General features: G+C 44.8%; 1 protein-coding gene across 4 annotated transcripts in view; it reads left to right on the top strand.

Moving 5' to 3' along the window:
- The first annotated feature begins 4,651 nt into the window (after window positions 1-4,651).
- Window positions 4,652-13,522, top strand: part of ODAD1 (outer dynein arm docking complex subunit 1) — a 31,415-nt gene continuing 22,544 nt past the window's right edge. The window contains exons 1-3 of one of the 4 annotated variants that reach the window (XM_066628682.1): window positions 4,887-4,941; window positions 9,169-9,335; window positions 12,385-12,467. In XM_066628682.1, coding sequence (XP_066484779.1) covers window positions 12,401-12,467 — 67 coding nt within the window. In that variant the 5' untranslated portion in view covers window positions 4,887-4,941; window positions 9,169-9,335; window positions 12,385-12,400. Of the gene's footprint in view, window positions 4,705-4,886; window positions 4,942-9,168; window positions 9,336-9,860; window positions 9,944-12,384; window positions 12,468-13,522 lie in introns of those variants that run through there. The other 3 variants (XM_066628686.1, XM_066628685.1, XM_066628683.1) reach the window with 3 other exon arrangements.

Raw genomic sequence — 13,522 nt, 5'->3', positions numbered from 1 at the left:
TCCCTTGTTGATCTCTGGATTGGGGAAATAACACAGGGGGAACACAGAGCTTTAGAAATATGAATGTGTACAGCACTTCCAAGAGTTCAAAGTGTTTCATATTAATGATTTCATAGTAGTCTTTACAACAGCCCTGGCTGGAAGGTATTATTATCCCATATTGCAGATGGGGAAGGTTGAGACTAAGAGGGAGCAGCTTGCTTAAGGTTATCTAGTGAGTTTATGATAGCAGAGCAAGAATTCAGCCAGGGCAGTTCTGATTTGCAGCTCAGGCGCTTAACCTTTACACTACATCAGATCTCAATTGGCATGATTACTCCTCAGGAGAAGGCCCAAATGACTCCCTGATTTTCTGGAGCTCAGGGTGATAAAACAGTGGGAACAACAAATGGAGCATGGTGGAGAAAGGCTTGTGATGAATCTAAGTGCAGGCTGGGGTCTACCTACTCTGTTAGGTAGCAGAGTAAGGAAATCTGTAAACTCCTGCCTCATGAGCATATTGTCTTTCTTTTACTTACAGCCCAACCTAATTTCCAGTACAAGCAGCCATGCCAATGGGGCACATGCTGCATACTGTGGTGGGGGTAGTGACAGAGGCCTCCTCAAGGTAAGGAAATGTTTGTTCCTTTACCTTGGGGCTGCATTAGTGTTGGAAAGGTGGTCAGATTGGACTGTTAATTCTAGACTGTATTTTAATATTGTTTTAAATAATGTTGTAGGCCTCCTTTGGTGATTTGTATGGAAAGGTGGAATATCAATATCTTAATGATAAATAACCCCCTGGGGGCTGGGGATAAGAATAGGCCCTCAGTTTGGCTGTACTTGTCGTAAGAGGCGACTAAACAGCCACCGGGTAGATGGGACTCGTCAGCCTGGGAAGGCAGCTCATCTGAGAGAAGGAAAACTCTGATCCCAAACCTCCACTGCCTTGTGGCTACATCCAGTTATGGAAAAGGCTTCAGGAGTCAACCTCAAGGCAAAATCCGGAGCCAGAGTCCCTGAGGCAGTTCATGGCTGAACACAGTCACGTTCTGGCAACTCCTGCGACGCCGCTGGAACCAACCGAATTGCCCTCTGCCTTTCCATTGGACCATTTCAGTGACGTGGAGAGGGGGGATTTGCTGCATGGGTAACAGCCTATCCTCCATACCTACTTTACCCAGGCTTCACGCACTGGAGAGGACACTCTGTTCCAGAACCACCATTCAGAGCGTGACACCATAGTCTTCCGAGACTGAAGGATGCCAACAACAAATGAAAAATACAATAATAAAATGACCACATGTAAGGCCTTGCGTTTCTTGGATGAAGAACAAGACAAGATACAAATGACAGCCCAATCCTTTCCACGCTTTCCTAGGAGTAAGCTTCATTGACTTTAGTGGGACTTACTTCTGAGTAGACATGTATAGGATTAGGCTGTGAGACTGGCAGTTATTTAGATGTTTTACACTGCAAACTTGAGACAGTGACACAACTGTCTGTATCCATTAACCTCTTGCCAAATTTACAATCAGGGCAGTTAAAGAATGATAAAAAGGTGGATTTTATCAACTCTTTTAGTTAATGTATATGGATGAAGCTGGAATGATTTATTATGAATTTTGTTTATTTGATGTCTATCATGCATTTTCAATCAGAAGGATTCCCAAGGTGGCTCCCATATAATGATAACAAGCAATTTAATTGCGGGTTAAGTGTCACCCCCTATGATACTATTAAAATATCTAGTATTTTAAATATATATTAACTGTATTTATTATTATTATATATATATTATTATATATAGTCCAACTTTCTATCCAAGGGGCATTTAAGTCGGTTGCTGGTAAAGAGTTACCTGCTTTTCTAGATTAAAATAGAATACAAGTGTGATCCTTGTATATGTCAGGTAGAATGGAGTGAGATGGAAGATATGGGAAATGGAAAACCTGGCAAGATAATGCTGTAAAAGGAATAGGGTGTTCTCAATACAGTTATTTATCTATAAAAAAAAGGAAAGATAAGCCCAAGGGCAAAAATAGAAATGGCCTGAATGAAAATATAGTCCCAAAAGCATTCCTTTTAATTGCCTGGTTTAAACATGCAGATGAATGAGGAGTAGAATCCTGAGGTGGTAGACTGTACCACCTTCTGCTGCAAGTGGGGGAGGATACAATTTTTGAATAATCCCCTGTGTTTTAAAAAAAAACTGCATGCAGGTAAAGATCTGACACATCAGGGAGAAATACTCCAGCCCGATCTATTTCCTGATGTGTTTTTCTACTGACAGATTTGTTTTTGTTTTTTTTTTTAAATACAGGAAAATGTTCAAAAATGGTACCACCTCTCTGAAATCTGATCTACCACTACATTCTGTGCAGATCAGGCCTGTCACAGTTCACCAGAAATTAACACCCATTTCAAATTAATCCCATGATATTCTCCAAGCTGATACTTGGTCACCAAAAGGGTTACTCTGAGTCTAAGCAAAATGCATAAGAAGGGCATGCCAAAATTCAACTTGAATTCTAAACCTATCACTCAAGTTCAACCTTGACTTGACTGAGTATTGTTACTCAGGAATGGGGTTGGCTTAAACAGGTTTCTGTGACTCAGCTTCAGTTCCCCATTTATAAAATGGGGTGAACAGTGACTTTCCCCATAAGGTCGTTACACAGGCAAGAACAATATATTGCTGCCTGCTCTGAGTCTGGACACCTAGAAATTTAATTAAATAAAAATTGTTCATAAAGATAATTTAGAGATATTTTTTGTGCAACTCATGATCAAAATCAATTTCTTCCAGGACAGAGTTGAAAAATGGAAGGAAAAAGATCAACAGGTGAGGCACACTGCTTTGTATTTTGACTCGTGACTATCACTTTTCAGTAATACTGTACATGCAATACTAGATTAGATTCTCATCATATGTGTTTCTATCTGGTAACCTTACTTATTGCCCATTATAGTCTCTCATCTGGAGCCAAAGAAATCCCATTGGAATCCAAGAGCTCTGAATACTTTTCAGTAAGCCTGTATCAGATCTGGCGGGGTGGTGGTTGGATTTTCAGATAGTTCAACACAGGTTTAGTCCTGCCAATGACCTACTCCACCAAAAAAGCCACCTCCATCCCATCTCTAACCATTGTATAGAACAGGGAATTTTGGCAGTCTGCTGCTTAAACCCTCCAATGTTGAGCTGCACCTGCCAAAAATTCCCTCTTCTATGCAAAGGTTAAAGGTAGAGGCAATCTGTCCCTCCTTTGTATCTGGTAACTCTACTCATAACCATGAGGACTAGACTGATAAAAACAGACTCTGAGGCTCTCACCAGTCCATTTCAAGAGGACTCTTGTGTGCATATGAAATGTAAGAGTGGAAGAACATAAGATCCCTGCTGCAACAGGTCAGAGGCCCATCTAGTCCAATTTCCTGTATCTCACAGTGGCCCACCAGATGCCTCAAAGAGCACACAAGACAACAAGAGACCTGCATCCTGGTACCCTCCTTCGCATCTAGTATTCTGAGGTAGCCTGTTTCTAAAACCAGGAGATTGCACATACACATCACGGCTTGTAACCTATGATGGAATTTCCTCCAGAAATCTGTCCAATCCCCTTTTAAAGGCATCCATGACAGATGCCATCACCACATCCTGTGGCAAGGAGTTCCACAGGTTAATTACACACTGGGTAAAGAAATATTTCCTTGTGTCTACATAAGAAGAGCCCTGCTAGATCAGGCCAAAGGTGGTCCATCCAGTCCACCAGATGCCTCAGGGAGCACACAAGACCACAAGAGACCTGCATCCTGGTGCCACTCCCTTGCACCTGGACTTCTAAGGTAGCCTCCTCCTAAAATCAGGAGGTAGCACAAACCCATCACAGCTTGTAACCTGTGAAGGGCTTTACCTCCAGAGATTTGTCCAGCCTCCTTTTAAAGGCATCCAGGGCAGATGCCATCCCCACATCCAGTGGCAGAGAGTTCCACAGACGCCCTGTCTAACCCCCTTGTCAAGGCATCCAAGGCAGATGCCATCCCCACATCCCATGGCAGAGAGTTCCACAGACCCCCTGTCTAACCCCCTTGTAAAGATATCCAGGGCAGATGCCATCCCCACATCCCATGGCAGAGAGTTCCACAGACCCCTTGTCAAAGCACCCAGGGCAGATGCCATCCCCACATCCTGTGGCAAGGAGTTCCACGGACCCCCCTGTCTAACACCCTTGTAAAGACATCCAGGGCGGGTGCTACCCCCACATCCTGTGGCAGGGAGGTCCCCAGACCAATGACGCGCTGGGTGAAGCGCTGCCTTCTTGGGTCTGTCCTCACTGCCGACACTCAGCTGGAAGGCGGTGAGCTTCTTCTAGTTGAGCAGAAATAGGTTTCCGGCCACGGCCGCCCCCCCAGCCTCCTTCCCCACCCTCGCTGACTTCCCTTCTGAATGCCGTCTCCATGGCAACCAGCAGCAGCGGGCCAACACTCAGGGAGAGGATGCGGTTTTGCACGGGACGCATTTGCTATGATGGAAAGTTGCCATGGCAACCCCGGCGCTTCCTTCTCCTCCTCCCTCCTCTTCTAGCGCCCGCCACTGTGGAGATTCCATCTGCGCATGCGCATCGAACACACCCTACTGGAGGGGCGGGGGAGAGGACTCGAGGAGGGAGGGGGAAGGGACTGTTAAACTCGCACATGCGCATGGTGGGCGCGCAGGCCTGTAAGGTAAGGGGTAGGGCTTACTGGAAGGGGTGGGGCTTAGAGGCAGCTGGGTCCTCTGTACAGACTGGCTGGTGTTGGAGGGGTGGCAGCCAAGGGGCTTGGGGGGTCGTTGTGGGCAGGCTGAGCTCTTGCAGGAGCGTCCCTGGTAGTCCAGGGCCTGCAGGGCTGTCAGGCTGGAGCCCCCCAGGGACATGGCTGCACAGGGCCTCAGCATGACCTGCCTAGACCTTGGGGGTGCAGGTGAGCTGGCAGGGCCTTCAGCTGTGTGTTGCAGGAGAAGCTCATGCCCGTGGGAGAGCTTTGGGGAGGCCACACTCCTGAGACTGGTCTGGTGTGAGCCCCAAAGGCCTTTGGGTGCCTGCAAATGGTTACATGGTTCTTTTTCTCTTCACAACAACAATCCTGTGAGGTAGGGGAGGCTCAAAGATGGTGACAGGCCCAAGATCACCCAGGAAGCCTCATGGCTGAGCAGGATTTGAACCTGCACCTTCCAGGCCTAACCCCCAAACCATAACACCTTCCAGGCCCTCATCAGCTGCTCATTTGCAGCTCAGCAGGCACCACAAATGCTATTCAGCCCACTACATGAAATGAGTTTGATGCCTCTAACTCTGGCTGTAAACCTATCTTGCTCACTGGAAACAAACACCTCTACTTATGGGGTCTTATCTGTCCTAGAATCTTGGCAATAACCTGCTGAAACCACAGCTGAGCTGATAACCTGGAGAATCACAGCCTGGGCATTGGTATGCCTGGGCCAGTGGTTCTCATACATTTAGAACCAGGACCTGCCTTTTAGAATGAGAATATGTCAGGACCCACCGGAAGTGATGTCATGACCAGAAGTGACATCATCAAGCAGTCAAATTTTTAACAATCCTAGGCTGCAATCCTACCCACACTTATGCAGGAGTAAGTCCCATTGACTATCATTGTTAAAAGTACAGGTCTGTAACACTTCCCCAAATGCAGTCACATACCCTGGTAGCATCAAGTCTAATATGTTAAAATACTGAAATGAATGGGGACCCACCTAAAATTGGCTCGCAGCCCACCTTGTGGGTCCCGACCCACAGTTTGAGAAACACTGGCCTAGGCATTGATATTATATGCTGGGACAGCGAGTAGAGAGGACTTAGAGGGATCATGTGAGCATTTATTGAGCATCTATCAATAGTGAATGCTGGGTTAGGGTTGCCTTTTTGTTAACCAGATGCGGTGGAGTGTGTTTCTCTTGGATGTCTTAGTAGCTTTCAATATCATTAACCTTGGTATCCTTCCCTTCTGGATCACCTGACTGGGTTGAGATGGGGGGGGGGGTACTGTGTTGCAGTGGCTGTGTTTCTTTCTGGAGGGTAAGGGTCAAATCCTATCCAACTTTCTAGCACCAGTGCAGCCACTAGAACAAATGTTCCCATACCTTGAGGAGGCCTCTGTGACTGTCCCTCCACCACAGGAAGCAGTGCATGCCCCATTGGCACAACTGCACTGGCCCTGGAAAATTGGTTAGGATTGGGCCCTAAGTCTCAGTATGTGACGCTAGGATATAGTTACCCTTTGGCCTATGGGGTCCCTCAGGGTTCCATCCTGTCTCCCACGCTGTTTAACATGTACATGGAATTGCTGGAAGAGATTATCTGGGGGTTGAGTTTCAGTGTAATCAGATTTGCTGGTGACACTCCACAGGACCACAGTTGTCTGATCCTGGGGAGGTGGTAGTCTACACCAATGTCTGAGTACAGTGATGGTTGGACATAGGCTAACAAACTGTGACCAAATCCAGACAAGATAGACATGTCGCTGATCATGGGTTGAGGTGTTTGCAAACAGTGTTATTTATTTTACTTAGAAGTAAGCCAATTGTGTTCAGTAAAACTAGGCTGTAAACCTATCTTACTCACTGGAAAGAGTAGGAAAGCAGACATGGAATTGAATGTTTACTCTATTCTGATGGGTACTGCCACTACCGGTGGGGTTCACAGTTTGGAAGTGATCCTGAACCTGGTCCTGTTTCGGGATAAGCAGGTGGTGACTATTGCCAGGGGGGCTTTTGCAAAAGTTTGCCAACTATCCCCTTCTAAGGAAGGCAGATCTGATCATTGTAACACATGTGTTAGTTACAACCAGACTGAAAGTTTGTATTGTCTTCTATAATGGGACACCCTTGGAAGCTTCAGCTGTTGCAAAATGATGAGGTATGAGTCCTAGTGGGGGCCATGCATGGAAACATATTGCTCCCATCTTACGCAGCCTCATTATTGGCACACTGTAAATATACTGGCAATTAATGGCATGGGACCAGGATATTTGAAGGACAGCATCTTTCCATAGGAATCTGTCCTCCTACTTTGGTCATCAGCTGGGGCCTTGCTCTGTGTTCCCCCTCCTTCAGAGGTGTGATTGGCCAGGTCATGTGACCAGCCTTTCCTATAAGCTGCATAGCTTCTTTCTTGGCAGACTGCATCTCGACAATTATGATACTGAGCACTCTAGAACTGTGACCCCATACACCCATGGTAGGGCTCCATGTGCTCCCATCAAAAACTAAAGGGAATGTTGCATGTGATGAGCCTTTTCAATTGTGGCCCACAGGCTTTGGAACTCCTCTCCTTGGAGCTCCATTGGCCGCCTCAGTGCTATCTTTCTGGCACTTTTTATTCCTATAGGTTGCCTTTTTATTATGTTTTTTTTGCTTTTAATTGACTGTTTTATAATGTTCAATTAATATTTTGTTTGTAGCAGAATGTGAGCCACTTTGAGTCTCTTGGGAATTGGAAATGTACCATATAAATGCCCAGTTAAATAAATAAAATGTTCCTGTGGTTTTAACATCACCCTGAAACATTTTCTGGCAGGAAGATAAGCTGTGGGGGGGGGAAAAAAAGCTACATTTCTGTTGTTAAAAAGCAGATGAACAAAAATACCAAAAGGAAGAATGAAAAAGATGGCAAACTAAGGGGCAGTCCTAACCCCTTATGTCAGTGCTTTCCAGCACTAACATAAGGGTTAGGACTGCGCCCTTAGTTTGCCATCTTTCCAGCACTGACATAAGGGCAATGCAGCTCTGAGGTAAGGGAACAATCATTCCCTTACTTTGAGGAGGCCTCAGTTAGTGACACCCAACTGCAGGATGCAGCACATGTCCCACTGGCACCGCTATGCCAGTGCTGGAAAGCACTGACATAAGGGGTTAGGGTTGTGCTCCTGTTTTGCATGTAGAAGATCCCAGGTTTAAGTCCTGACATCTTAAGATAGGGCTGAGAAAGCTCTATGTAGGGCCACCCTTGAAGACTATCTGTAAACTTCAGCTGGTGTAAAATGCAGCTATGCTTTGATGACTGAGCCCAGGAGGTTAGGTTTGGTCGTGCTGGTGCTATGCACTAGTTGTAAGTCTGTTTCTTCCTATAGTTCAAGGAGCTGGTGATTCTTTAAAGCCATACATGACTTTGGGCCAGGTTACCTGAAGGACTACCTCCCCTTATATGAATGACATGGCCTTACCACATAGGGTAAACTGGGGGGACACTCCAGTCAGTGCTGCCACTGTCAGAAGTTTAGCTGGTGGTGATGTTAGGGAGGGCCTTTTCCATGGTAGCACCTTACATCTGGAACGTCTCCCCTTAACTTAGGTGGGCACCCTTATTTGCTGGTGTTTTAGCAGCACTTAAAAACCTATTTCTTTCCACTTTATCTGATTTGGGATGTTTTCTTCTTTGTTTTTGCAATGTTGACTGTTTTTAATCTTTGATGTAAGCTGCCTTGGATGCCACTGCTTGTTAGGGAGAAGCGGGATATAAGTGTGTAGAACAAATAAGATCTCCTGTCTAAAAACCTGGAGAACTTCTATTGCTCATTTTAGGCATACTGAGATAGATGGATCAGCAATCTGACCTGGTGTAAGGCTACTTCATATGGTCATATATATGCTCTGGTAGTTAATGTTAATGTGCAGTCTGAAAGTTGCAGCCTGAAGGGCACATGATGAAAATTTAAAATACTATTGTTGGGGAAATTGTGGGGTAAAATGCCAGGTGGGGCAAGGAGAAAAATGGGTCCATTCTCCTTGGTGAGTTTTCTGAGCATTTCTGATTTACATGACAGATGTATGAATTTCAGTCTTGTTTTAACTCACTAGTCCCCTCTGCCTTTTGGGCAAACTCAGGAACTGTTGGTTTGCAATGTGTTCAGTCTCACTTTGTCTTTCAGAATTCTGGAGATCTAGCTTACTTCCTTATATTCTGTTAGAATTCAGTCGCCTTTGACAATATTCTGATTACACCTAACCCACTCTACCTCACCAGATTATCCTCAGTGTTGTGTTCTACAGCTTGTAGATGCACTGCATCCTTGTTGATAACTGACTTCTTAGGTTATCCTTCCTGAGAACCCAGGAATCCTAGAAATTCCTCTGTGATCAGCTGTGCATAACCTCCTCTCTTTATTTCCCCTCCTTCCATCTTTCATCAGGATTGGTGGAGAGCTGATGCATTTCCTGGAGATGGTTGCTAACAACTGAGTTGACAAAGGGTGATGTTGGCAGGAGAGACCAGGAGGTCGCACCAGAGCATACCAAAAACAGACTTCATAAACACTGAACATATATCTGTCCTAGAGTTTTTCTCATAGAGAGCAAGGTATTTCTAGTTATTGTTTTTGCCGATGGGGGTGGTTTAATTCAGGTAGCAGATTCTGGGAAGGCTACAGTTTCAGGATTTTGTGCATAAGAGTGTGTTTGGGGCAGATGGTATGGGAGCAATGAGCATGAGATGGATGGAAAGAATGGGCTGATTTGGGGTGTGAGAGTTTGCAGGGGGGACAGCAGCAGTGAGTGCACAGAAAAGGTTCAGGATTGGTCAGCTTAACCTGCTTTAGGAGAATGCTGTGGGGGTTGAATCACTACTTTTAGATTCTTAGAGGAAGAATGGGATGCATAAATACTAAAGAGGGTGTTGGGAATCAGAGTTTTTCTGGGAAGTGTGTTGGGACTAATGAGTTAGATCGGCAATTCTTACATCGTAGTCTTTGGACCGCTTGTGGACTTGGATAGTCTTTCAGGTGATCCTTGAAACCACAGTGGAAGTAATAAAGGAAAATGCTGAAATCTGGAGGCAAATATAAGGTATAAAAATAACTTGCCTCTTAGCTGTGAAGTTACAGTGGAAATATCACAGAAACGGCCAGCTGTATGCCTGGTTCTCCAGTCAATCAAGTGAACCTGTGAGGAGACAAGAAAGGGAAGTGGGTAAGCATTACTGGGTTTGCACATTTTCTGTGTTGCTGAGACATTGTCAGTCAAGACCCTGCTCTTCAGGGCTGATTGTTATGTGATAGTCATCATGTAGGAGACTTGAGGACTACTTGAGAAGCTTCATCTTGGCAGCTACTCTGTGTGGCAGTTGTAACACGTGAGAAACTTTCAGCTGTGTGCATCATTTGGAGAATCTCATTCAATCTTTATTTTGAGCAGATTTGCAGCTAAGTGTACACCAGTTACTAGTCCATAACACTTTAAATCTTCCACTTACTCACATGTACCTGTATTATTCATTTGTGGGCATAAAATTAAAGGGCACTGGCTTTCCAACGTATGTAAAGCTTCCTCTGCTTGATTGCCTAGGGTGGCAATTCTTGCCCATCACAAAATACCAGGGAAGTGGCTACTTGCAGTTCTAGTCTCTTGCATGTTATGGCTATTTTGGAATTATGTCAAGCTACTGTAATGGAAGAAAATATGGCAGTTCATACAATAAATAACAGGCGTCTGCTGAACAGCAAAATTTAAGGATTACTCAGAAGAAGGATCAGAAACCCCTGTGTGTCTGGGGAGAAGTTTTTGTAGGGACCTGCACATTTTTGGGGAAATGTTTGTAATGAGGGATGAATGTGAGTTTGTGGAATAAAATTTTGGGGTTTGTCATTTTGCTGTTTTTAAAGATGTACTACTTGCTTGCAAAATGTGCGACTTGATTCCTCCAGGAATCTCAGGGCAGCTTACAAGGGTCCTCTCCCTTCCCCTTTTACCCTCACAACAACCTTGGGTGGTAGGTTAGACTAAGACAGGGGTAGGCAACCAATGGATATGTGTGAGCTACTTAACAAAATGGCTTACTGCCGAAGATCTGCTGTGATGTATGAAGTAGTCAAAATTGGATTTTTTGTTATTTGCATACTTTTAAAAAGGCAGATTAAAAATAAATTGTTTGAAGAGTGGGACCTGCTGCTAAAAAGTGCTAAGTCTAGAGTGTATTATCTCAGACACTGTGCCACATGAGCCAAAAAGAGTTTAGCATTCACTGGAGGTGATGTGGGTGAGAGAGATGGAGTACACACTAAATGGCAGTACATACTATACCTCAGCTCAGCTTTCTGGAAATTCAGATTTTGGAACCAGGGTGCTCTAATGACTGGGAAAGAACAAAGATAAACTTTCTTATTTGTGCAAATGTACAGCTCGGATACTGGAGGAATATGTAAATTGGGGTGGCTCCTTCTAGCGTGGAGATGGATGGGTAACTTGTCAACTGAAAGGTTGCAAGTATACAAGGAACAACATTACCTGTGGAAGCCACTGCCTGGAGAGAGGTGATATCTCAGGAGGAGTCAGAAATGAATGCGAAACTCTGCTATGAAATGCTAACACAAACATAACAGCCATAAGAACCTCTGCCGTTCCTGCTACCTAGCCCAGCTACTAGCTCCTTGGGGTGTGTTGAACAAGCTGAAGTGCACATTCTGTTTGCCTTCTAAGCACCCAGGTAACACTCAGGCATTTCAGTGATAGGGTCAAAGAGATACCCAATTAAAGAGTGATGCCTGAAATGCACTGTACTCTGCACATACTCAGAGACAGCTCTATTTTATTATTGCTTCACATATGCCTACCATCCAAAACATGTCCATAATAAGCTCTGGTTTAAATTATACGCTAAAACAGAAGGCTGATTGTGGACGAAGTAGCCCACCCAGCAGTGGTAAAAGCAAAATGTTTTCCTCTATTTCATGCCAGGATCTTCTCAGAAAAACACAATCAGCCCAGGAGCAACACAGAACAACTCATCCCTATTCCTGGATTGTAGCATGCACACAGTCACCCCGAAGCAGCAGAAGTAAATTAACATGGAATAGGGATCTCAGAACCAATGGGGGGGGGGGAGGAAGAGGCATTCCTGGATTACAGTAGACACAGACATTCACCCAGCCGAAGTAAACAACACAGAGTAGGGAATTCAGGGAAAATAGAGAGGAGGGGGAGGAAACTCTTCTGGATTGTAGCAAACACAGACACTCATCCAGAGAAGCCTGCCAGAACCATGCACACCACACGGAGAGGGAGAAGCAAGCATAAGTTCCTCCTCTCCTCCCAAGTGACCAGTGCCAATCAGCTACAGAGGAGGCAGTCACAGCCCTTTGTCTGCTATAAGCTACCCAAAACAGGCATGTGAGCTACCAGCAGCTCTTGAGATACTAGTTGCCTTCCTATATAGACTAAGAGATAATGACTGTCCTGAGGCCACATGGGAAATCTCATGACTGATCAGAATTCAAATCCAGATCTCTTTGCTCAAAGTCCAATTCTCTGTTTGCTATAATATACCATACTGAATTTTATGTATCAGTAGATTCAGAAAGTGACACAGGGATATTCACCTTCTAGTCTTTTTGTTTTCTCATTCTTTCTCTTAGAAGGAAGAAACTGAAGATGCCGTTCTTCAAATCTGCTGCAAGCCTCCGTTCAGACAGCAGCGACTTGGACCTGGAAGGCCTTGGTAATTTTCTAGGGCAGGAAGGAGGAGGCAGGAACAGATCTAGGAACATCTGGGAGTACTGTTGCGGGAAGCCTACACCACTGGGGTCTAAGTAAAATCTGATTATTATTCTTCCTTCCGTTGCAATGGGGAGGCAGAAAGGGTGTTCTCTGTTCCAGTTTGTTATTACAAAGACAGAACATATGAGTAATCTGAATCAAAGATTTGATCTGAAATCTGCCTGGTCCATCATACTATTTCCAGCAAATGGCCCGATGTTTCACTAACAGGACATGAAGGTGGTGGCTTTCACCAACATCTGGTAATAGAGGTATATTGCAACTGAATGAAGAAGGTTCCATTTAGCCACCCTGGCTACAGGATGCATTTGGTGAGGGTCTGCCCGAGTTTTGCCTAGCATACTGTAGTACCATTTCCTCCTTTGTGATGACTCTGGGTGGGAATCCAGATGAGTTGACACTTCTCATAGTTTTTCTGCTTCACTTACTTTTTCCCATGTGCGAAAAATTTCCCTTCCTCAGCTGCAGAAAAAGACAGGAAAAAATTCTCTTTATTTCACAGAGCAGTCACACCTTTCATGCTTTCGGTCTAGTGAAGGTTCTCCTGAATTGTTGCATATTTTTATGCATTCATATTTCACACTATTTACTATTTACTAGTTACACATATTTTACACTATTTTCACACCTTTACTGTGGGTATAGTTCTTTCCATTGTTTTTCATTCTCCTTTTGCTTAAATTTGCTCTGAAGTGCCTGTGCTACTGCTTAATAAGCTTAGGTCCAAATTCTAACCAGCTTTCCAGCACTGACATAGCTGTGCCAATGGGGCATGTGCTGCATCCTGCAGTTGGTTGGCAATCATGGAGGCCTCCTCAAAGTAAGGGAATGTTTGTTCCCTCACCTCGGAGCTGCTTTGCCCTTGCCTCGCTGCTGGAAAGTAGGTTAGGATTGCACCCTTAGTCGTATATCTAGCTGTATCATAAATGTACCAGGGAAGACATGTTTCTATAACCTTGTTCCAAAGTGTCAGTGCACTGGGTACATGCCCTGTTG

The sequence above is a fragment of the Tiliqua scincoides genome, chromosome 5 (assembly GCF_035046505.1).
Source record: "Tiliqua scincoides isolate rTilSci1 chromosome 5, rTilSci1.hap2, whole genome shotgun sequence".
Taxonomy (NCBI): Eukaryota; Metazoa; Chordata; class Lepidosauria; order Squamata; family Scincidae; genus Tiliqua; species Tiliqua scincoides.
The sequence above is the reverse complement of the archived record's forward strand: the minus strand, read 5'-3'. Positions and strand labels throughout refer to the sequence as shown.